Source organism: Oncorhynchus gorbuscha, linkage group LG14 (genome assembly GCF_021184085.1).
Source record: "Oncorhynchus gorbuscha isolate QuinsamMale2020 ecotype Even-year linkage group LG14, OgorEven_v1.0, whole genome shotgun sequence".
Classification (NCBI taxonomy): Eukaryota; Metazoa; Chordata; class Actinopteri; order Salmoniformes; family Salmonidae; genus Oncorhynchus; species Oncorhynchus gorbuscha.
Window position 1 is genome coordinate 54,630,768 of NC_060186.1, and position 26,607 is coordinate 54,657,374.

Sequence of the window (26,607 nt, forward strand, 5' to 3'; positions counted from 1 at the left end):
ATTAATTGCAATCAATCTGATCACTCTTCATAACATTCTAGAGTATATGCAAATTGCCATCATACCAACTGAGGCAGCAGACTTTGTGAAAATTAATATTTGTGTCATTCTCAAAACTTTTGGCCACGACTCTAAGCTGCCCAGTGACGCGAGCCTACCTGATCGGCTTAATGCCTTTTATGCTCACTTCTAGACAAGCAACACTGAAGCATGCATGAGCGCACCAGCTGTTCCAGACGACAGGAACCGATGTGAGCAAGACCTTATAACAGGTCAACTTTCACACTTTCCACAGGGCCAGATGGATTACCAGGACGTGTACTCAGAGCATGCGCAAGTGTCTTCACTGACATTTTCAACCTCTCCCTGACCGAGTCTGTAATACCTACATGTTTCAAGCAGACCACAATAGTCCCTGTGCCCAAGAAAGCAAAGGTAACCTGCCTACATGACTACTAGCCTCACGTCGGTAGCCATGAAGTGCTTTGAAAGGCTGGTCATGACTCACATCAAAACCATCATCCTGGATACCCTAGACCCACTCCAATTTGTATACCGCCCCAACAGATCCACAGATGATGCAATCTCAATCACACTCCACACTGCCCTTTCCCACCTGGACTAAAGGAACACTTATGTGAGAATGCTGTTCATTGACTACAGCTCAGCATTCAACACCACAGTGCCCACAAAGCTTATCACTAAGCTAAGGACCCTGAGACTAAACACCTCCCTCTGCAACTGAATCCTGAAGTTCCTGACGGGCCGCCCCCAGGTGGTAAGGGTAGGCAACAACACATCTGCCACGCTGATCCTCATCACAGGGCCTCCTCAGGGGTGCATGCTTAGTCCCCTCCTGTACTCCCGGTTCACCTATGACTGCATGGCCAAGCATGACTCCAACATCATCATTAAGCTTGCTGACGGCTTCTACCCCCAATCCATAAGACTGCTGAATAATTCATCAAATGGCCACATGGACTATTTGCATTGACCATTGACATCCCCTCCTTTGTTTTTACACTACTGCTACTGTATACCGGTACCCCCTGACTCCCGAGTGGTGCCGCGGTCTAAGGCACTGCATCTCAGTGTAAGAGGCATCACTGCAGTCTCTGGTTCGAATCCAGGCTGCATCACATTTGCCGTGATTGGGAGTCCCAAAGGGCGGCACACAATTGGCCCAGCATCGTCCGGGTTTGCCTGGGGTAGGCCGTCATTGTAAATAAGAATTTGTTCTTAACTGACTTGCCTAGATACATACAATTATTGTTATTTTATTATGTTACTTTTTATTTAGATTTTTTTTACTTTTTAGTTTATTTAGTAAATATTTCTGCATTGTTGGTTAAGGGCTTGTAAGTAACCATTTCACGGTAAGGTTGTTGTATTCAGCGCATTTGACAAATAAAATGTGATTTGATGATTTGATTTGATTATGGTTTTGTTTTGTATTTTTTAAATGTGTATACAAGAGCATGTTTACACTCTACAGCCTGACATGTGACTGGTCGATGGTGTTGTTGACCATGACCTCTCTCTCCCTCCTCTTCCTAATTTTTCTCCCTTTCTCTCCTTCCTTCCTCCCTCTCTCCCCTCCCCTACATGTGTATGTTTATAATGAGTTGTTTTGACACTGTCCTTAAATAACTGGGTTAAAGTGACTGGCTCCTGAACAATAAATGGTGTTTTCAGGCTGATGTTTATTGGTGTTTTGTTTGGGTTACTGTACTGTGGGTGAATGAGCACAAACACTATATTCCTAACAGTAAATGCTATCATTACTGAAGTAATTGCTGTGGAAACATATGACGGTATGTGAGGTCATGTCATGGCAGGGATTTGGGTTAATAACTGTGTAGATTCGGGTTGGAGCGCAGGTCAGGTTCACTGGCAGGGGAGAACTGTCTGATTTAACAACATGGTTATGAGGATGTCACCATTTCTGTTTGTTCCTCTCTTGATCAAACTATTCCTATGATGCAAAGAGGTGCATTCAACATCATTCCAATTCAGCCCGTGTATGAAGAATACTTTTGATTTCAAGCAATCATATCGGTTTCTTTTAGAATATACAGTACACTAGGTTGTGTCACGTATTCCGTATTGCTCATTCTGTGCAACAGTTCCAGAGGTCTACATCACCGGCCTCTAGGCATCACTGAACTGTCTCATTACGCACACCTGATTCCAAATTCCCGATTAGTAATTGTATATACAGTTTGTGCCCTCTGTTCACCATTGGCTGGTCGGTTATTGTTCCCATGTCTGTTGGTCTGTCAGTACACGTGCTTTGTTATTTCGGCTTTTGTGCTGGGTGTATTGTGCACTTGTTATTACAAACACATCCAAGTGTTCGGCGCCCGGGGAACAGTGGGTCAACTGCCTTGCTCAAGGGCAGAAGTACAGATTATTACCTTGTCTCAGACAAATCAAATGACTCAGATAAAAAAGAAACTAAACAAGTTCCACAGACACGTGACAAACAGAAATGGAATAATGTGTCCCTGAACAAAGTGGGGGTCAAAATTAAAAGTAACAGTCAGTGTCTGGTGTGGCCACCAGCTGCATTAAGTACTGTAGTGCATCTGCTCCTCATGGACTGCACCAGATTTGCCAGTTCTTGCTGTGAGATGTTACCCCACTCTTCCACCAAGGCATCTGCAAGTTCCTGGACATTTCTAGGGGGAATGGCCCTAGCCCTCAACCTCCGATCCAACAGGTCCCAGACGGGATTGAGATCTGGGCTCTTCGCTGGCCATGGCAGAACACTTACATTCCTGTCTTGCAGGAAAACATTCACAGAATGAGCAGTATTGCTGGTGGCATTGTCATGCTGGAGGATCATGTCAGGATGAGCCTGAAGGAAGGGTACCATATGAGGAGGAGGATGTCTTCCCTGTAATGCACAGCGTTGAGATTGCCTGCAATGACAACAAGCTCAGTCCGATGATGCTGTGACACATCGCCCCAGACCATGACGGACCCTCCACCTTCAAATCGATCCCGCTCTAGAGTACAGGCCTTGGTGTAACGCTTATTCCTTCTACGATAAACGCGATTCTAACCATCACCCCTGGTGAGACAAAACCGTGACTCGTCAGTGAAGAGCACTTTTTGACAGTCCTGTCTGGTCCAGCGATGGTGGGTTTGTGCCCATAGGCAACGTCGGTACCGGTGATGTCTGGTAAGGACCTGCCTCTCTCAGTCTATTGCGGACAGTCTGAGCACTGATGGAGAGATTGTGTGGGCAGTTGGGCAGTTGTTGTTGCCATCCTGTACCTGTCCCGCAGGTGTGCTGTTCGGATGTACCGATCCTGTGCAGGTGTTGTTACACGTGGTCTGCCACTGCGAGGACGATCAGCTGTCTGTCCTGTCTCCCTGTAGCGCTGTCTTAGGCGTCTCACAGTATGGACATTGCAATTTATTGCCCTGGCCACATATGCAGTCCTCATGCCTCCTTGCAGCATGCCTAAGGCACTTTCACACAGATGAGCAGGGACCCTGGGCATCTTTCTTTTGGTGTTTTTCAGAGTCAGTAGAAAGGCCTCTTTGGTGTCCTAAGTTTTCATAACTGTGACCTTCATTGCCTACCGTCTGTAAGCTGTTAGTGTCTTAACGACCGTTCCACAGGTGCATGTTCATTAATTGTTTATGGTTCATTGAACAAGCATGGGAAACCATGTTTACACCCTTTACAATGAAGATCTGTATTTTTACGAATTATCTTTGAAAGACATGGTCCTGAAAAAGGGACGTTTATATGCACTGAGCTTGACTGATGCTTTAAGCACACTGTTTAATGAAATAATTAAGACACAAATGACTAGAGGGAGTCCGACCGCAAATTATTTGATTGTTCCGAGCCAGTCTCAGACTTACTGAGCTGTGTTGCAAAAAATGACAGGGAGTGACTGTTTGACTAGCAACCATTGTCTCCCTCTCCTCCCTGCTGCAGCGACCACCACAGACCATCAACAGTGTTTACCACGCTGTCCGTGTTGCTGAAGCTGAAACATAATTACCGCCACTTCTGACTGAATAGTTATGTCACCGAATTCACTCATTTGTTTCGGAAAACATTCCCTATTCCCCCAACCCTTGCCCTCTTTACGCTGTGCGTCCACCAAATGTGCATGCGTCTTGCCGTTTGTTTTCTTTCATGGATGTCTAGTCCTTTTTCCGTACCTGAAGCACATGTGCTTGGCAAGGCTGCAGAAAGGTTTGCAGCACAGAGAAGGTTATTTTCGCTGTCTCTGGGTTCCCTGCCGTGTTCGACCATAGCACCCATTGCTAACGGGACCTCCATGCTAAAAAAAATTCTGACGTTTGGAACAATGTAAACAACACAAAATAAATTATAAGCGTACCAGAGAGTCTGTGGTGACAATTTTTTGGTAAAGCCTTTATTATAGCAATGAATAAATACAGTTGCATTCATTCATGAATGCAATTTCCGAAATGGAACAATTTATTATTGTTTACGCTAATTATTCAAGGGTCACTTTGTGATTTTATTTTAAAACTAAAATGCTTGATTGTATTTCAAATCATGAATGACTCGTATGCTGTGTGATTGGTCACGTGTCTGCGATGCATAGGCTACATGTGGACTTCAGGAAACAGCAGAGGGAACACCCCCCTATCCACATCGATGGAACAGTAGTGGAGGGTAGTAAGTTTTAAATTCCTCGGTGTACACATCACAGACAAACTGAATTGGTCCACCCACACAGACAGCATCGTGAAGAAGGAGCAGCAGCGCCTCTTCAACCTCAGGAGGCTGAAGAAATTTGGCTTGTCACCAAAAGCACTCACAAACTTCTACAGATGCACAATCGAGAGCATCCTGTCGGGCTGTATCACCGCCTGGTACGGCAACTGCTCCGCTCACAACCGTAAGGCTCTCCAGAGGGTAGTGAGGACTGCACAACGCATCACCGGGGGCAAACTACCTGCCCTCCAGGACACCTACACCACCCGATGTCACAGGAAGGCCATAAAGATCATCAAGGACAACAACCACCCGAGCCACTGCCTGTTCACCCCGCTATCATCCAGAAGGCGAGGTCAGTACAGGTGCATCAAAGCTGGGACCGAGAGACTGAAAAACAGCTTCTATCTCAAGGCCATCAGACTGTTAAACAGCCACCACTAACATTGAGTGGCTGCTGCCAACACACTGACTCAACTCCAGCCACTTTAATAATGGGAATTGATGGGAAATGATGTAAAATATATCACTAGCCACTTTAAACAATGCTACCTAATTTAATGTTTACATACCCTACATTATTCATCTCATATGTATACGTATATACTGTACTCTATATCATCTACTGCATCTTTATGTAATATATGTATCACTAGCCACTTTAACTATGCCACTTTGTTTACATACTCATCTCATATGTATATACTGTACTCAATACCATCTACTGTATCTTGCCTATGCCGCTCTGTACCATCACTCATTCATATATCTTTATGTACATATTCTTTATCCCCTTACACTTGTGTCTATAAGGTAGTAGTTTTGGAATTGTTAGCTAGATTACTTGTTGGTTATTGCTGCCTTGTCGGAACTAGAAGCACAAGCATTTCGCTACACTCGCATTAACATCTGCTAACCATGTGTATGTGACAAATAAAATTTGATTTGATTTGACATGAACAAATTAATGTTTGATACAGTCCTGTAGCCTATTTAAGAATTGAAATATAGGCCTAAGTAAGTTACGGTATTAAGACTAAAGAGGATGTGCTCTTAGGCTGCTATACTCACCCTACTAATGATAGTGACATTATTAATTATTATGATAATGATGATCATAACAATGTTAGTAATAATAACAATAAGGAGATAAAGAAAAGGGAGGGTTATTATTTTTACAAATATTATTTTGGAGTATATGAAACAGTGTAAACAACACAAAATAAATTATAAATAATACCAGATGCTGTTCTTACTTAAAAAGGTAAAGCCTTTATTACAGTAAAGCAAAGATTAAAAACAGCTGAAATTGTGAAATTGTTTATCCGACTTGTGTCACCCCTAGTACACTCTATAACTGGGTTCTCTGTTTAGTTAGGTGTTTAATGAACTCTAATTCTGGCCAGATGACGCTATCGGCACACTTTATTACAGCACATTATGATTGGTCAGGCTTTATGTAGAGATGTGACTTTTACCCAACCACTGCATTGTGATAGAAATAGATGCAGTGTCTCTGCCAGGTTATGGGTGGGAAGACCTGAGATACACTTTCTCTTTAAAATAACATTCCTAACTTCTACATTTCAGCCCCCTTTCTCTCTGTCTCCTTTGAAATAAATCTTTCCATTCCAGTTCTAATGGGCCACTTGTTACATTTCTCCTCTAAGATGGAAAATCACATGACAGTAAAATGACTGGATGAATGGGGGGGATGTTATCAACTCTCCTCCCTCCCCTACGAGCCTGCTGTGTGAGACTTTCTGCCCTGGTTTTAACGTGACACCAGAGGTTACACAACCAAGGAGTTATATTTGGCTGGAGGTCAAAGTTCAGCATGAAAAGAACAATCTGAGAGTAGTCTGGATGCGTTTAAGATTAATGACGATGTTGTTCTCCTAAAGGAAAAAAACAACTTTATTCTGGTTTCTGTTCATTTTAGTCTCTGTAATCCATCTTTTACTACATTTGTCTGTATGTGCTGAAAGCCTGTGTTGCTAAAGTTGACATTCATCTGTTGATAAGTCAAAAGTTGACTCTGGTTTAGTGTTTGAATGTGCTCCTCTCCCTTTCTCCTCTCTTCTCTGTTTCTTTCCCCTTCCCTTTCCCCTCTCCTCCTCTTGTTAATACATGCCAGTAAGTGAACAGTGAACTGTAAACATGCCCGCCTGGCTTCGGTATCGTGCCACTGTAATTACTTAAAAACTCACACGCACACCACACCGCCTCAAAGGGGGTTGTGGGAAAAACACTGCACGTTGGATCCCTTTTGTTCATTCCTCTATTACGAACCCTATTTTACCTTGTACTGCTATTCCACTGCAGAGCTGTTGTGTTCCTTTTTGATTGTGCCAGAGTGGGAGTGTTTCTCATGCTGATAATGAGCTGTCTGTCCTGTCCTCCTTAGTGCTGCTGGTTTCCTCTCGTCTTGATAGATCTGTGTGTTCCTCAAGGAGAGGTGTCACCACAGAAAGGTCAAATTTAGTGGCCCTCTGTCACTCACTCAGCCTATTTATAGATGTTCTGTTGTCCTTATTGTGGGTGGGCTTCACTATAACAATACAGGGGGGTGTGTGTGTGTGTTTTGGTGTCGGTGTGTGTGTGTGTTCTCTGAGTGTAACACTCAGTGGTAATTTCATGCTTTACTGGGCTGTACTCATAGACGTCAGAGTGACTGGATGTTTATAAACCAGAGGCTGCTGCTTGGCCGATCCCAAGGCTTCCTACACAAAAACAAATGATTTTCTCAGTCCGTCTCTTTGTTTTTCGTACATGCATTTGACCTTCCTCCCCCAAACCCTCAAATGTGATGCTGTCAACACAAGTACTCCAAAGAGCCACTTAGCTCCACCAGTTGTCATTAGTCTTGTTGTACAATGACAAAATATGTAGTGTACATCCAGTGTTCTCGGAATCACAGTCGTAATGAACTATAACACTGTTAGCAAACACAGTAGACCGCGGTGTTATTCGGTCTTCACCCATCTCTCCCACTGTCTGTCCCTGATAGCTGCAACACCACCAAACCAACATCCCCTCCCAATTTACTCTCATCTGGAGTGCGTTGCTTCATTAGGATATTTATATCCATAATTAGAGCACATAAACTGGAACACAGTTGAATAGATTTCAGAATGGGCCCCTCCATCTTGACATTTGGTTTGAATGGCCTGACTGCTGCAAACACCAGATGGTAATGATGAGGATGTTCACTGTTCACCTTTTCAGCTTTTTAGTATCTAAGGGCACTTAAAGCCATCAGACGCCCACACCAACAGGCTGTTCTCTGCTAACACTGCTGTTATGTGTGCGTGTGTGTGCGTGTAGGAATGTGTCTTGTGTATGAGACTGAGACTGAGATTTGTCATGGCCCTATATATATATATATATATATATATATAGGGTGAGAGAGAGTGAGAGAGCTTACATTCACCGGATAAGACAGAAGAAATACTCCAGATATAACAGACTGACCCTAGCCCCTCGACACATAAACTATTGCATCATAAATACTGGAGGCTGAGACAGGAGGCCCCATCTGACGATACCCGCGGACAAGGCCAAACAGGCAGGATATAACCCCAACCACTTTCCCAAAGCACAGCCCCCACACCAGTAGAGGGATAGCTTCAACCAGGAAGGCCCTCACACTGTTTATGCTTCCAATTCACCGTTTATCGACAACGTTTCAATCTGAAGCCGATCTTAGTCAGGTCAAACAGTCTGTGTGTTCACAACCCAAAATATAAACATTTCACCTCACATGACCATTACGCACATGATGCGTGGTGGTTGTGGAATCAATTTAATCAATTTGTGTGCATCGTCAATCATAGTTAATGAAGGAGAGGTACATATAGTCACGAAGGATTAAATACGTACAAATATGCCTGGGTTAAAACCTAGGCAACAGAGAAAAAGACTATGTTGGAAACTGAAATACCTGCCCATATGACCATTACGTGTAGATATAATTACAGTGACCTATTTCAAAAACAGCTTGTGTACCTCTAAGAATTTGATGTCAATGAGTTGGGCACGGGCTATAGAAAGTTATAGAAAACCGAACGTATATGTAATGTGCAAAAAGACCAAGTGAAGACCTGAAGACAAATCCACATAGCATATTCACGTAGGAAATGGTCTGATATCAAACCCTTGGTTCAGAACTTTAGGACACATGGTGGACAAACAGTGAATCCAATACAGTTCTCTTCTCGGTAATAGATGATCAGTACCCCCCTTCTCTCTTCGAAGGCTTAACATGTTCCATACCAATGTGTTTCAGAGAGCTGATGTTGTGACGAGCCTGCATGAAGTGGACAGCCACAGGTTTTCTCTGATCAAGGGTCCTGATATTACTCCTGTGATCTGCTATCCTTGTTTTCAGAGCTCCTTTAGTTTTCCCTACGTAACATAGACCACACACTTGATCAGGTATACCACATTATTTGGTAGGACACGTAAATGAACTTAATGACCTTGCAGGTGATTGAACGTTGTGTGTTTGTTCGTCACGTTTCAACGGGAACATCGGCCACATTTGTAATTACCGTCTAGCTCATTGTCTAGGAAGGTGCTACGTGTCACGGGTGGAAAATCAGGCCTCACCACCCCTTGACTGATGTTGGGGGCGTGTCTGAAGGCTCACCAGCTGGGATCTTTAAACTCTAGATGTGCCAGTGTTTTCTTAATAATGTGGTCGAACTACTGTATTTTCCAAGTAGGGCGTATTGGAGAAAGCGTTGCACTCATTGATCCAGGGGGTGGGGTGGTTTGGTAGTGAAGCTATAATCATGGGTCATGTTTTTCTAACAGTCCTGTGCATCATGCACCCAATCCTTTGGGTAACTCGTTGTCTAAAGCGTTCGTCCAGATGACGTTTCCCAGAGTCACTGTGTACTACAGATCCTGCGTATGTGACTGTATTGGCTGATAGGATGGCTCTTTTTCCGGGGTGTACAGTGGAACAGGAAATTCCTGTCCGTCGGCTTCCTGTATAGGTCCATGCTAAAGCCACCCCACTCTTTATCAAAATGTCAAAGGTGAGCGTGAATTTCAGGTGTTCACTGTTTGCATTGATGAAGGTTCGGAATTGATGTTCCTCTGCTGTGCCCTGGAATAGAAGGAATATGTAATCAATGGAGCGTTTCCAAAGCTTGAGATTGCGCAAGAATGGATTGTTAGGGCTGAAATTCTCCTAAAACAACCCCACATAAAGATTTGCATAATTTGGTATAATTTTACTAACCATAGCCGTTTCGGTGAGCCCAGTGCCGTAACATGTTATGACACGGTCATAACCATGTCATAATATGTCCTAACCATGTCATGATATGTTATAACCTGTCATAATATGGTCATAACATTGTCATGACCCATATAATTACATCTGTTGTGACACCTACCTGGTAGGTTTTGTGGGATTTGACACTCTTATGTAGGTGTCATAACCAGCTTTAAAATAATGTTATATATGTCACAACAAGTGTAAGCATATGTGTCATGACAGTGTTATGACCATATTATGACACGTTATGTCCACTGTTATGACATATTATGACATGGTTATGACCGCCATAATGTGTTATGACGCTGGGTGTCAAGTCGTGTTACCGCAGTTTCTTTCTGTTGAATGTCAAACATGAAAAGTCCTTAGTCAGAATAATCTCGGCAAATTCAACAATACATTTACTAGACGCTCTTATCCTAAGTAACTCACAGGAGCAATTAGGGGTAAGTGCCTTGCTCAAGGTCACATTGACTGATTTTTCACCTAGTCGGCTCAGGGATTTGAACCTGTGACCTTTTGGTTACTGGCCCAATGCTCTTAACCGCTAAGCTACCTGCTGCCCCAATGGAGTACAGTACTGCTACTGCTACAATACAGTTAGCGTTAGGGAGTGTACCAGTGGGTCATTGACTAAGACAGTTTACCAGTGGGTCATTGACTAAGACAGTGTACCAGTGGGTCATTGATTAAGACAGTGTACCAGTGGGTCATTGACTAAGACAGTTTACCAGTGGGTCATTGACTAAGACAGTGTACCAGTGGGTCATTGACTAAGACAGTGTACCAGTGGGTCATTGACTAAGACGGTATACCAGTGGGTCATTGACTAAGACAGTTTACCAGTGGGTCATTGACTAAGAAAGTGTACCAGTGGGTCATTGACTAAGATAGTTTACCAGTGGGTCATTGACTAAGACCGTGTACCAGTGGGTCGTTGACTAAGACGGTGTACCAGTGGGTCGTTGACTAAGACATTGTACCAGTGGGTCGTTGACTAAGACAGTGTACTAGTGGGTCGTTGACTTAGACAGTGTACCAGTGGGTCATTGACTAAGACAGTGTACCAGTGGGTCGTTGACTAAGACAGTGTACCAGTGGGTCGTTGACTAAGACAGTGTACCAGTGGGTCATTGACTAAGACAGTGTACCAGTGGGTCGTTGACTAAGACAGTGTACCAGAGGGTCGTTGACTAAGACGGTGTACCAGTGGGTCGTTGACTGAGACAGTGTACCAGTGGGTCGTTGCCTAAGACGGTGTACCAGTGGGTTGTTGCCTAAGACGGTGTACCATGGCTTCTAAGCCTCCCCGATGGAGGATATTAGTATACAGGGATTTAACATCAAGCCATAATCATCTCCCCATCAATATTGTCCAATGTCTTAAGGGTGTTAATCATGTCCGTAAAATAGCGTACATATGCAGGGTGTCACCACACTGGGTTTTAGAATGTAATCTATAAAAGCAGAATTTTTCACTATCGGAGTGAGGGGACTTTTTTATTCACCCAATGCTTGTCTCAGTTCTTTAGGGAGATTATTGTAGACTCTGTGTTGTTGTTTTCTATTCCGTATCTGAGACATCTTTTCCCACCAATCTGCAGTACGTTAAAAAGTCTGTCATTGCTGCTTGATGGGAGGTGACGCTTCTTCTCCGGTTGTGTGTGTAAAGAGGAATCCGGATCGCCTCCATACCTCGATGGATGTGTTCTATTGTGTAATCGCTATGAATCTCTTAAACACACTCTAGTATGTCCACCATATTGGTCCCTGTGTTTAGCATGTTGCCATAGCCACCATATGGTCTCCTCAACTCCTTCCCAGAAGGGTTCTCCTTCTAATTCAATCTCACAACCCACTATCCAGCACGGGAATCACGCCACGTAAGGCTTGGTGGTCTGTTACTAAACCACCATAGAGTAAGGTTCTGGAGATCCACTTGCATGGATATTTTACACCAGTTTTTCCTGGAATGATTGGGTTGGCCAGTCCTCATGGTGTGAGCAGTAAGCCTAGGCGCTGACAGTTCTGCATCACACAGTTGCGTCATCGTCAACTCCATCGTGAGTTTTTCCTGAACATGGGACTTGACCAGGGAGAATTCTAGGTCTTAGTTGCAGTATGGCCTGGAACTAGGGGCCTTGTTTTTCCTGGTCAGGTCAGGTGTTCGAAAACAATCATGGTCCTAGTTATGCAATATTTATTTTGTGTTGGCTAGGCCTGTGGAAGAGATGTGTTCTTACACAACAGAAGACCATGCCTCCTTGGGCATCTGTTGAGACTCATCTGAGGAGTGAGATGGTGCCATAAACAGCTCCTAGTGGTGACCAAGCTTTTCTCCTCCAGGGAAAGTGTTGCTTGCTCTCTTTCAGAATACATATTCTTTGTGTGTTCCTCTTGGTCCTGAGCCTAAAAGGAGCTAGGGCGAGTCTTTGGGAACACAATGTTACCCACTTTCTCATGCCAGATCTCCTCACTGTCTCCCGAAAAGAGAAACGCAAGGGGTACTTGTCACCCTCTTGTCTAACTTGACGACACCAAAGAAACCAGCTCTCGTTGTGTCCACATCGTCTGTACTGGACTATCAAGGGTTTGCACTCAAGAAAGGGATCAGATCATGTTACATCGCATACTTTATGCATAGTTTATTTAGTCACTAGCGAGATTGAGTATGCAGCACACTGTGTGCTCAAGTCCTCATATGCAATCTTCAGTAAGTCAGTCTGGCCCAGCTAAAGCCTCGTGTCACTTGGAAGGTCAGTTAAGATGGATCGGCCATGTCCTAGTCATTCCTGTCTATCCTCTGTAGTGGCATGTTGTACACAGTCAGTCAGTACCTCCTGGTTGGGAATGCTGTGTGAGTGTTCTGGAACATAGTATCTGGAATCTCCAGTGAAAACAATGTAGGAACAGAACACAGGCTGTTTCTGATTAACATTCTGAGTGCAGAGAGAGCACAGGACAATATACAGCTCGGAGTTGGAACGCTGAACACTAGAAGCTGCTCTAAATTCCCTGTGTACTTCTGCTGTGTGCTTTACTTTAGGCCAGGAATTATCCTTTTGTGTCTTTAGCATATGTCAATGTGTCAATTGTTTTCAATTAAAATTGTCAAAAAGAAACAGATAGCTTCTTAGCAAAGAGCAATTTCACAAGCAATAATTTTGCTAGGACTGCCTGGGTTTGGTCTGAGTGGGGAGGGGAAAACTGAAAACTAGCTGGTTTTGGCAGAGAAGTTTGGAACTCACGTTCTTATTGGTCTATTAATTAATTTACCGCCTGGTGATGTCACCAAAACAGAGTGAAATTTCAGGTGATCTTTTCAAACAGCTCATACACTAAAAGGGCATTATCATCATTTCCATAACTTCACAATATTATTACAACCTCATAGTGTGGAAAGATATATACAACCCAGGAAAATCACGTTTTTGACTGCAGTGGGCCTTTAATGAGTTCCAGTGGACTGGTCTTTTTCACACAGTGTAATTGTTCTGGGTCGTCTTTGTTTATGTTGAGTGTTATTCTTCGCCGTGTTACTTGTGCTAGGTTGAACTCTGTTGATGTTGCATAACCCCATAGCAACAGTTAGCAAAATGGCACTCCGTTGCTCTTACCAGGCTTCCCTCTATTGGGAACTTTGGGTGGAGCAGTAGGTTTCGTTTTACCATTTGAGCACCATCACTTTCCAACACATCACTTCTGATGCACAAAACACTTTGCAAGATCAGCTCAATTCCCTCCACTCCTCTGTCCATGGACTAAGTTTGGATGGTCCTACGTCAGAACGTTAGATAATTGTTTAACCTTCAGACAGATCATTGTCCTCTCTAATGGAAAGTATTCAGATACCCTGCCAATGAGTCAACCCTGTGTCATGTTCTCAATGTGATATACCGACTATATATAGCTTTGCAGGGGGAAAATGTAGTCATGAATAATCTGCTGCACTGTGTACAGTATGTGTGTGTGTGTGTGTGCATATCTTTCTCATTCTGCAGTCAGAATGTATACGATTATGGGATTCTATGGAGTTTCTAGAGGTTATATGAGTCATATGCATTAATTTCCCCTACTCTTAAAGTAATATGACACTTCACACTACGGTAGAGAATGTCTAATACGTTTTTTACGGTAGTCTCTGTATTTAGGGACTTTGCTTTGAAATACGGTAACAGTCAGTAACTGCTTTGAAATACGGTAACAGTCAGTAACTGCTTTAAAATACGGTAACAGTCAGTAACTGCTTTGAAATACGGTAACAGTCAGTAACTGCTTTAAAATACGGTAACAGTCAGTAACTGCTTTGAAATACGGTAACAGCCAGTAACTGCTTTGAAATACGGTAACAGTCAGTAACTGCTTTGAAATACGGTAACAGTCAGTAACTGCTTTGAAATACGATAACAGTCAGTAACTGCTTTGAAATACGGTAACAGTCAGTAACTGCTTTAAAATATGGTAACAGCCAGTAACTGCTTTGAAATATGGTAACAGCCAGTAACTGCTTTGAAATACGGTAACAGTCAGTAACTGCTTTGAAATACGGTAACAGTCAGTAACTGCTTTAAAATATGGTAACAGCCAGTAACTGCTTTGAAATATGGTAAATGTCCGTAACCGCCTTGAAATATGTTAACAGTCAGTAACTGCTTTGAAATACGGTAACAGTCAGTCAATGTGAAATACAATATGCCTCAGGCTACTGCCAGTCTTCAATATCACTGGAGGAGAAAATGTGTGAGGTCGATCTACAGGAATGTTTCTGTGAGGTCATTGCCATTTCCTCAATGTATTTTGTATTGCCCTGGATAAGAACCGCTGTCGTGCATGATCACCTAGATACACCTCTGGAAGCTCCTCCAGACATGTAACGGGCCTCACTAACATAAGGTGCCATCACTCACTCATTCCCATCCTGTCAACTCCTGCTCATCCACTCTAACATCAGCCCCATGCCACGTCCTTCCTGACATCTAATCTAACACCCTCTTTCCCATCAGGGCCTGCCCTAGACATTTACTATTTTACTACATTGTAGAATAATAGTGAAGACATCAAAACTATTAGTAGTAACCAGAACAGTGTTAATACAAATCAAAATATATTTTATATTTGAGATTCTTCAAAGTAGCCACCCTTTGCCTTGATGACAGCTTTCCACACTTGGCATTCTCTCAACCAGCTTCAGGAGGTAGTCACCTGGAATGCATTTCAATTAATAGGTCTGCCTTGATAAAAGTTATTTTGTGGAAATTCTTTCCTTCTTAATGCATTTGAGCCAAACAGTTGTGTTGTGACAAGGTAGGGGGTATACAGAAGATAGCCCTATTTGGTAAAAGACCAAGTCCATATTATGGCATGAACAGCTCAAATAAGCAAAGAGAAACAAAGTCTATCATTACTTTAAGACATGAAGGTCAGTCAAACCAGAACATTTAGGAACTTTGATAGTTTCTTCAAGTGCAGTCACAAAAAGCATCAAACGCTATGATGAAACTGGCTCTCATGAGGACCGCCACAGGGAAGGAAGACCCAGAGTTACCTCTGCTGCAGAGGATATGTTCATTAGAGTTACCAGCCTCAGAAATTGCAGCCAAATAAATGCTTCACAGAGTTCAAATAACAGATATATCTCAACATCAACTGGTCAGAGGAGACTGCATGAATCAGGACTTCCTGACATCTTTCCCAATATGGTAACAGTCAATAACTGCTTTGAAATATGGTATATTTTCTCCAAACGATTTGAAGGAATGTGTGCATGCGGCTATTCTGTGTTGAGTGGTTAACAAAGAAATAGGTATTCCTATATGCTTAATTTAGAGTTAGTAATGTAACTTAAGTTGTTCTACAAACTTGGGCTATATGTTTTAATTTTTAATACATTGTAAGGCTGCATGATGAGACTAATGATGAATTAAAAAATGTTGCTTGAAAGGAACGAGCTCTGCTTTGTTCTTTAAGCAGGATGTACACACTCCAATAGTCTCTCATTCACAATCTGACAAGCACTTGATAATGCCTCGAATTTCACTGCGGCCGTAATGCACCCTAAAAAAAGCGTTCTGTTGTGCTTCTCTCCCTGAGTATGCTACGCAATCCGAAGCCCTCTCACTCACATGGCTCTACGACACCTGATCGGGTCTTTCTCACAGGCTACAAGTGAAGACAGACACATCGGGGATGCAACTGTGCGAGTCGTTATTCAAATCCGAGGGGCATATTGAAGATATTCTAAGAACGTCCACATTTACTTTTCGTCAGCCAACAAGATGAGTAGTCCTAATGAACAGCAAAAGCACTAGCCTATGTCAATCTACTATCTCCCATAGTACATATTTGACCTATTCTGTTCTGTGCGAGAAATAAATATTCCAAACATAGTCTGGGACATTTGTGGGATGTGATAGATCACAAATTAATACAACCACAAGCATCAAAAATACTTTTTATGCAATGTGTCTGATGCAACAGATCAGAACGTTTAGCAATGTGCTTCATATTAGGAAGGTTGATAAATAAATATAGTAGGCCTAGCCTATAGAAAGCTGATGGGATCCTCCTCTTTTTTTTCACTCTGTTTTCTCCCGCAATTGCATAGCTTATAGAAATGTTGCGCAACATGAGCTCATGGGCTCTCATGAAGTGTTTGATTAGATTTTCTAACACATTTGCATTGATGTCAGAGTGATTAGAGGGACAATAGAGTGCTGAGTACCAGGCAGTTAACACGTTTGGTCGGCTTCTATCGACCAGCAGCAGCATCAGAGCTTGGAGAAGCCTAATTACCCTGACTAAACGGTCATGACTCTTGACCGCCCTTGTGGTAGTCATACGGTCCCCGCAACAGCCCTAGTTCCTACATGATTCCATATGTGTTATTTCATTCTACAATGTAGAAAATAGTAAAACAAAGAAAAACCCTTGAACGAGTAGGTGTGTCCAAACCTTTGACTGGTACTGTGTATTTCTATATTTTTATGAACTCAGTTGGGGTCTCAAATTACTTTTGAGAGTTACAATAGTAGAATACAGGAGGTGCAATTTCGAAATTTGTTTGTGAATCAGCAACTTTTTCTCTTGTTATGTCAGTCACTAACAGTCACTCATTTAGTTGACAGAATAGTGGTAAGATAGTCTAGCCAGCTGTCTAAAATTGTAGTAATCATGTTCGAATTACCGACCGGGCATGCAGGGCACGTGCCCAGGGGCCCTGACCTCCAGGGGACGCCCACTGATTTTGCTTGTCACTCTCGCTCACATATCATCATAACATGGCATAAGTCATGGCAAAATGTGGAGAATTGCAGGAAATTAGCTCTAAAATGGCAAAATATCTCTCTGCCCCTGTGACGTGGAGAGGTAGGGCCCAGGAGCAGAGAAGGGAACCAGACGAGGAATCAGTGGTTTAGAATAAACGTGCCTCAATAACTTACTGGGAAAAGTTCAACAGTAGGTACAAAGTAAAACTAGGGAAAACAACAAACACTATGACTTAATAACTCATTAGGAGACAAACGCACACTACAAACAAATCAAGCTTCTGCAAAGGCTAACTGAAAACACACCTCTTTAAAAGGAAATCTTAATTAGTAACTGAAAACACGTGTCATATTCTCTAGGGCAGTCTCTGTCGCCCTTTGGTGACAGGTGGAACCATGACAGCACCCCCCTTCCAGGGCAATCACCTCGTAGTTGGTTGAAGTCCCGAACAAGTCCCGTGTCCAGGATGTCCCGGGCAGGTACCCACGCCCGCTCCTCGGGTCCATAGCCCTTCCAGTCCACCAGGTACTGCAGGGTGCCCCGAACCCAAACTGGCACTCAAATGGAGACAGTCCAGTGGACGAGTTCAGCAGTGTGTTGTGAGCATATTCGGAACTTGTTCCAGTTGGTGGCCTGAGGGGAGACAAAACAGCGGAGGAAATTCTCCAGCTCCTGGTTGACCCGCTCAGTCTGCACATTCGACTGTGGGTGGAACCAAGAGGAGAGACCCATCAATACCCCCAACAGGGAGCAGAAGGCTTTCCAATACCACGTGACGAACTGGGGGCCATGGTCTGAGACAATGTCCTGGGAGAGTCCATGTAGTCGAAAAGACATGGTTAATCATGAAGTCGGCTGTCTCACTTAACTGCCAAGAGCTCCCAGTTGCCTACAATCGTAGTTGCGTTCCGCTGGTGAAAACCGCTTGGAGAAAAAGCCACATGGGTGCAGTTTCTTGATCCCCCTTTTCCGCTGTAAATGGAAAGTCCCTGCTCCAGTATCCGATGCGTCCACCTCTACCATGAAGGGACGAGCCGGGTCAGGATGAGCGAGGATGGGTCCGGAGGTGAAACATCCCTTGAGCTCCTCGAATGCCCTGTCAGCCTCGGGGTTGACAGGGCATTGATGGGATTGACATGGCATCTGGGATTGATGGGATTGGGCCGTGAGAGGTGCTGCCACAGCACCAAGTTGCGAATAAATGTCTGGAAAAAATGTGCAAACCCGATGAACCGCAGAACTTGTTTGAATGAAGCGGGACGGGGCCAGTCGGTGATGACCTTAACCTTTACGGGATAATGTATCCCAGGAAGGAGACTTGGGAAACATGTAACTCACACTTCTCTATTTTGATGTATAGCTGATTCTGAAGGAGGTGTCTCAGGACTTAGCGGACATACAGCATGTGTTCTCGAAGGGTCTTGGAGAAGATCAGGATGTCATCAAGGTAAACAAAGACGAAATGATTCAACGTGTCCCTAAGAGTGTCATTGACCAATGCATGGAAGACTGCTGGTGAGTTTGATAATCCGAATTGCATGACTAAATATTCATAGTGGCCACTAGGGGTGTTAAAGGAAGTTTTCCTTTAATCTCCCTCCCTGATTCTCACCAGATTGTCAGTGTTGCAGAGGTCTAGTTTGGTGAAAAATCAGGCCCCTTGGGCCAGATCCAAGGCAAAGAACATCAGTGGTAGGGTGTAACCATTCTTAATCGTAATCCTGTTCAGCCCTGGGTAATCAATGCAAGGACGCAAACCCCCATCCTTCTTTCCCACGAAGAATAAGCTTGCGCAGGCTGGAGAAGTTAAGGAACAAATGAAGCCCGCCTCCATCATCTTCCAAATGTAGTCGTCCATGGCTGCTACTTCAGGGTCCAAGAGGGAGTAAAGACGTTCCCGGGGAGAGGTGGAGCAGGGTAGGAGCTCTATGGCTCTGTCGTATGGTCGATGAGGAGAGAGGGTGGCGACTTGCCTCTTACTGAAACTTTCCAGAGGTAGAAGTATTCGGGAGGGAGAGCGGAGAAGTCTTGGGCTTCAATGGATGCAGGGGGGCACGACGAGGCTCTTGGTAGGGGTCTTAGGCATTTAGTCTTGCAGTTCTTTCCCCAGTCTAGTAGATTTCCCGTGGGCCAGGAGAATAGTGGGTTATGTTTCACTAATCAGACCAATAGGATAAGGGGGTTCTCCGGAGCAGTGATCAAAATAAAGCTAAAAGTCTCTGAGTGGTTCACACCAACCTGCAGTTGAATGGGCTTGGTCTGATATTCCACCTGGCCGGAGCCAATGGGGCATCCATCAAGGGCTTGCATCTGCAGAGGGATAGGGCATTTCAAGCAGGGGATTTGTAATTCTCTGGCGAGGTCCTGATCGATTAAAATATCTGTAGCCTCGGAATCCACAAAGGCTTGAATTTGGTGCTGACGTTTGTCCCAGTGGAGGGTTGCGGGTAGTGACAGACGGTGACTGGGTAGCCTGGGAGTAGCTACGCAGCTCGTCAGGGTCTCCCCTTGTCCTGGGCATGTAGAACGAAGATGGCCAAGACCTCCACAGTAGAAGCAGCAGCCTTCGCTCATGCGCCTGTTACGTTCCTGTGGGCTCAGACATGTGTGTCCCAGCTGCATGGGCTCCTCAGTGATTCGATCCGGAGTCTTGGGGTACTCCAAGAAGCCAGGATACTGGGGTGTTGTCAAAGGGTCGCTGTTTCACTCGTTCTCGGATGCGGTTTTCGATCTTGATTGCCAGCATTATAAGGGACTCGTGGTCCTCTCCCAGTTCCGAAGACTCGTCGCAACTCAGAAGTGAAGACTGATATGGAGCTGCAGGATGGTGGCTGCTGTTCCCACACCGCCGTTGCCCAAGCCACCGCTTTGCTCGAGAGTAAAGCGATGATCTTGACCTGATCGGTGTGAAACAAGGAGGGCTGTAGCTTGAAACCCAGAGAGCACTGAGTGAGGAACCTCTTGCATCTTCCTGGGTGGCCATCATACTGCTCAGGGGCTGGGCTCCTTGGTTCCCGGTGCAGGTTCCATTGGGGATCTACTGGGCGCTGAGACTCCTGGGTTGGGGGTGTTCAGTGGTTGGAGGGCGTCGGTAAGTGCCTAGAGAGTCACTCATATTTGGAATTGTTCTTGCTCCTGCCCCAGCAGGACTCCTTGGTGGGTTATAACGTTCTTGATCTGGTCGATCTGTGCTGGGTCCTTGTTGGGGCAGAAGCTTACTGTGACGTGGTGAGTTAGGATACAGGAGCAGAGAAGAGAACCAGACGAGGAACCTGTGATTTAGAATAAATGTAAATACTTTACTTGGAAAAAGTTCAACAGTAGATACAAAGTAAAACTAGGGAAAACAACAAACACTATGACTTGATAACTCCCTCAGGAGAAAAACGCACAAGGCAAATGAATCAATCTTCTGCAAAGGGTAACAGAAATCACACCTCTCTAAAAGGAAATCATAATTAGTAACTGAAAATACCTTTGTCTTTATAGTCTCTAAGGCAGTGTCTGCCGCCCTCTGGTGACAGGTGGAACCATGACAGCCCCATGGCAAAATGTGTATATTTGCAAGAAATTATCTCCGTTGTCAAGATTTTTGCTTAGGGCCCCCAAAAGGCTAGGCTGACATACACCCTTCACAATGTTTGATATTTGATATGTTGATATGGACTCACCATTAGGGGGACAAGTGTCCAGAAAGCCTTCACTACCTAGCCGCCACTCACAGCACACACACACGCACGCACGCACGCACGCACGCACGCACGCACGCACGCACACACACACACACACACACACACACACACACACACACACACACACACACACACACACACACGCCCGTGCAGATCACATCAGGGCCTCAGCCTCAATCTCTACCTCCCTCAGAATTACCTTTTTTTTTAATAAACCCTTCTCCTGAACAACGTGCATTATTCCACCACTAATGTACCTGAGCCATTTGCTTAACTAGGAGGTATGCACCCGCTGGTCCTTTGGTAATGCATCAAGAAGGAGTATTTTTAGAAAACAATGTCTGTTCCAGCTCCAACAAAAGCCTCCCTATACTTTCCTCTCTTCACCTCACTGTCCATGTATGTAAAGGAATGTAATTAATTGTTTTATACATTCACAATGCCCTCTCGGCAGAAGAGACTGAAGTAGAACAGTCTAGGAAGTATTTTAATGGCATTAGGCCTATGTAAGTATAAGCCCTAGTGATAGAACATACACCTGACCCTGAGGGTGATTGATTGGTGGATAAGGTTTAATGTGTGATGGGTTCCATGATAAGTCAGCTCAGATCCACATACTGCCCTGCTAATGCTGCTGCTGCTGCTTTGCATTCCATTGCTGATGGAGCACTCTCTTGCTCTGTGTGGTGTGGGTCTGTCTGAGGCTATAGACTACTGGAGATAGATAAATCATCTGAGCTGGAATGTTACTGTACACAGAGGGAACCCAGTCTCATGTTCATGAGTTGTATGCAACACAGGGAGGGACATTGTCTGCTTTTGCCTTAGCTCTGGCTAGAAGTTGCTTCTAGGTACAGATCTAGGATCAGTTTGCCTCCCTAATCATGACCTTAGACCATTAGGGAGAAGAATGCAAAAGTGACCTCTTATCAGTGTCTAGGGGGCAACATCATCCCAAGGTGAAACTTTGAACACACTTCTTAAGCGGAGCAGCAATCTTTGCGTGAATTCACACATCGCCCGACAATGTGCTGATCCAAGGTACCTGGAGTGAGCCAGAGCCTCATCTACTGGACAGAGCTCTATTCCACAATCCCCTCACCGTCAGACCGGGGGTGATACAGCAACCTGAACTGAGCTGTCACCACTCATCTCCACCTCCCAGGCAGTTCACACACCAGTCCCAGCTGTCAGCTGCCAGGACACACACAAACACACATACACACACACTCCGCATCGGGAGCCTGCAACTCGCCACCAATCTCACACATACACTAACATGAAACAAGCTCTCAAACACATTTACCGGATTGGAAAGTGACTGTCTGAATGATCTTCCTGTCTCTACAGATGAGCTCTACCAAGGAAAGTCATATTGTCATCTGTCACCGGCTCTGAAAATATCAAGCTGCCAGAACGCTCTCTTTGTCAGAGACGACTATTGTATCCGACTGACTCAAATTGTTGTGAGTAGATGTTTTGATGAGAGTGAGATGTGACATCGTGGAACTAAACCGTCAGACTAGTTTCAAACAGACATCTTGTAAACAATGTTACGTGGTCAGATTGTTTATTTGACGGAGCACTGCCTTGGCACAGAATGTATCCACCGACTAACAAAAGATCCATTGAATTGAATTTGCATTGCATGAACACACTCTCTGTAACCTGCCCATGCAGTCTCACTATTGCTGATCCTTCAAAGGAGGATATCGTGGCTGTCTTCAAACAAGAGAGAGATAAATGAAATCCCTATGTGTTCAAGTGTTTTTTTTATATACATGCGCTGCTTATCAATTTACAGTAAATCTATTTTCAGGTCCACAGCTAAGAACCAGATGTTCCCTTTAAAAGTGCTTATTTTCACACTCTGCTGGCTAGATGTGGCGGCTCATTTAGAAGTTGCTAGAATAGCATTTTAGCTCAGCACCATGTGGAAAGAGGGAGGGAAATAGCCCATGTACCCTGCTACGCTCTCTCTTTAAGGCTGTATTTAAAGTCTGCTTGTTATAATGGAACAACGTCTAATTTGGGAAAAGTACCTGTCATATAACTTAAGTGAGATGGGAGATTTCCATTGTGGTTTAACGTATGAATTCACAGAATTCAGTGTTTGTCACAAACATCTAGAGTAGAAGTCGGAAGATTACATACACTTACTTAGGTTGAAGTCATTAAAACACATTTTTCAACCACTCCACAAATTTCTTGTTAACAAACTATAGTTTTGGGAAGTTGCTTAGGACATCTACTTTGTGCATGACACAAGTCATTTTTCCAACAATTGTTTACAGACAGATTTATTTCACTTATAATTCACTGTATCACAATTCCAGTGGATCAGAAGTTTACATACACTAAGTTGACTGTGCCTTTAAACAGCTTGGAAAATTCCAGAAAATGATGTCATCGCTTTAGAAGCTTCTGATAGGCTAATTGACATAATTTGAGTCAATTGAAGGTGTACCTGTGGATGTATTTCAAGTCCTACCTTCAAACTCAGTGCCTCTTTGCTTGACATCACAGGAAAATCAAAAGAAATCAGCCACGACCTCAGCATTTTTTTTGTAGACCTCCACAAGTCTGGTTCTTCCTTGGGAGCAATTTCCAAAAGCCTGAAGGTACCACGTTCATCTGTACAAACAATAGTACGCAGCCGTCATACCACTCAGGAAGGAGACACGTTCTGTCTCCTAGAGATGAACGTACTTTGGTGCGAAAAGTGCAAATCAATCCCAGAACAACAGCAAAGGTCCTTGTGAAGATGCTGGAGGAAACAGGTACAAAAATAAAACGAGTCCTATACCGCTCCAAAACCGCCATAAAGAAGCCAGACTACGGTTTGCAACTGCACATGGAGTAATCTCCTCTGGTCTGATGAAACAAAAATAGAACTGTTTGGCCGTAATGACCATTGTTATGTTTGGGGGGAAAAGGGGGAGGCTTGCCAGCTGAAGAACACTATCCCAACCGTGAAGCACGGGGGTGGCAGCATCATGTTGTGGGGGTGCTTTGCTGCAGGAGGGACTGGTGCACTTCACAAAATAGATGGCATCATGAGGCAGGAAGATTATGTGGAAATATTGAAGCAACATCTCAAGACATCAGTCAGGAAGTTATAGCTTGGTCGCAAATGGGTCTTCCAAATGGACAATGACCCCAAGCATACTTCCAAAGTTGTGGCAAAATGGCTTAAGGACAACAAAGCCAAGGTATTGGAGTGGCCATCACAAAGCCCTGACCTCAATCCCATAGAACATTTGTCGGCAGAACTGAAAAAGTGTGTGCGAGCAAGGAGGCCTACAAACCTGACTCAGTTACACCAGCTCTGTCAGGAGGAATGGGCCAAAGTATACCCAACGTATTGTGAGAAGCTTGTGGAAGGCTACCAAAAACATTTGACCCAAGTTAAAACAATTTAAAGGCAATGCTACCAAATACTAATAGAGTGAATGTAAACTTCTGACCCACTGGGAATGTGATGAAGGAAATAAAAGCTGAAATAAATCATTCTCTCTACTATTATTCTGACATTTCACATTCTTAAAATAAAGTGGTGATCCTAACTGACCTAAGACAGGGACTTTTTACAAAGATTAAATGTCAGGAATTGTGAAAAACTGAGTTTAAATGTATTTGGCTAAGGTGTATGTAAACTTTCGACTTCAACTGTATACTGTCCACTTGACCTGTGAATGACCTGGTCTATGAACTCTATCTGCTGGGGTCATCCTGGGGTCATGGGGTGGGACCATAGAGGACAGACAGCTCTCTAGAACATAGCTACAGCAACAAATCAAATGTTATTTGTCACATACACATGGTTAGCAGATGTTAATGCGAGTATAGCGAAATGCTTGTGCTTCTAGTTCAGACCATGCAGTAATATCTAACAAGTAAACTAACAATTTCACAACAACTACCTTATACACACAAGTGTAAAGGAACGAATAAGAATATGTACATAAAAATACATGGATAAGCGATGGCCGAATAGCACAGGCAAGATGAGGTAGATGGTGTAGAATACAGTATATATGAGATGAGTAATATAGGGTATGTAAACATTATATAAAGTGGCATTGTTGAAAGTGACTAGTGATACATGTATTACATCCAATTTTTAATTATTAAAGTGGCTAGAGATTTGAGTCAGTATGTTGGCAGCAGCCACTCAATGTTAGTGATGGCTGTTTAACAGTCTGATGAACAGAGATCTTGTGTCAGAGATCAGCCCTGAGGCTGTGGGAGAATTTCCCAGAACTGACTGTCTCCCCTCTTCTCCTCTTTCCCCTCGCTCTGCCTACCGCTGTATCTATATTCCCTCACTTTGTCTCTCCCCCTGTCTCTCTTTCTCTCTCCCTTCTCTCTCGCTCTCTCTGTCCTCTCTCTCTCCTCGCTTTACGGAGCCCAGGGCAGGGCAGGTCTGGGATGTGAGATTATCCTCAAATTAGACACCTTCATTAGCTCTGCTCTCCGGCAGGAAATTAATGCTAAACGAGCAGCTAGGCTAGATTCCACACACACACACACACACACACACACACACACACACACACACACACACACACACACACACACACACACACACACACACACACACACACACACACACACACACACACACACACACACACACACACACACACACACACACACACACACACACACACACACACACACACACACTAATGATCTCACCAACACTAATGATAACAAAGCATCTATAGATAGGCTGAGTGAGTGACAGAGGGAAGTGCCACTCGACTTGACCTTTCTGTGGTGACACCTCTCCTTGAGGAACACACAGATCTATCAAGACGAGAGGAAACCAGCAGCACTAAGGAGGACAGGACAGACAGCTCCTTATCTCACTCTCTCTTGCTCTCCATCTCTCATCTGGCCAGGTTTAATGAATGGGAGGTTTATTGGTGAGGCAACAGGAAACATAGTCTTGTCTGTAACCGATGTGAAATGGCTAGCTCGTTAGCGATGGTGCGCGCTAATAGCGTTTCAATCGGTGACATCACTTGCTCTGAGACCTTGAAGTTGTGGTTCTCCTTGCTCTGCAAGGGCCGCGGCTTTTGTGGAGCGATGGGTAATGATGCTTTGAGGGTGGCTGTTGTGGATGTGTGCAGAGAGTCCCTGGTTCGAGCCCAGGTATGGGCGAGGAGAGGGACGGAAGCTATACTGTTACATCTACACCCAGTAAAGAGACCTGCAGCATCCTCTGTCCATGATAAACAGCTTATTAACTGGAGAAAAGATTCTGTGTTTACTGGAGGAGGCTGCAGGGAACCTCACCCCAGACACGGCTTCATGTCTCCCTCTCCCTCAGTCTACTGTATTATTCATGCTTTGGCATTTACCACCTGAAACCATATTATGCACAACCTCATCTGTGGTTTGTTTTTGTCTCTCTATATTGGCTTTGTTCAGGAGATGTTCGAGGCCCTGTTCCTGGCCTACGATGAGCGGGTGACGTTTCAGCTGTTCAAGAGCTTCCGGCGTGTCCGCATCAACTTCAGCAACCCCAAAGCAGCCGCCAGCGCCAGGATAGAGCTGCACGAAACGCCCTTCAGAGGCAAGAAGCTCAAACTCTACTTTGCCCAGGTCAGTAGCTAAACAGTACAACGAGCAGGACT

The 26,607-nt window shown here is 44.2% G+C and overlaps 1 protein-coding gene across 3 annotated transcripts in view; it reads left to right on the forward strand.

Moving 5' to 3' along the window:
• The window catches only part of rcan2 (regulator of calcineurin 2), a 117,622-nt gene that overhangs the window by 70,016 nt on the left and 20,999 nt on the right, over window positions 1-26,607 (forward strand). For all 3 annotated transcript variants that reach the window (XM_046298508.1, XM_046298507.1, XM_046298509.1), the window contains one exon: window positions 26,402-26,575. In XM_046298508.1, the coding sequence (XP_046154464.1) occupies window positions 26,402-26,575 (174 nt within the window). The remainder of the gene's footprint in view (window positions 1-26,401; window positions 26,576-26,607) is intronic.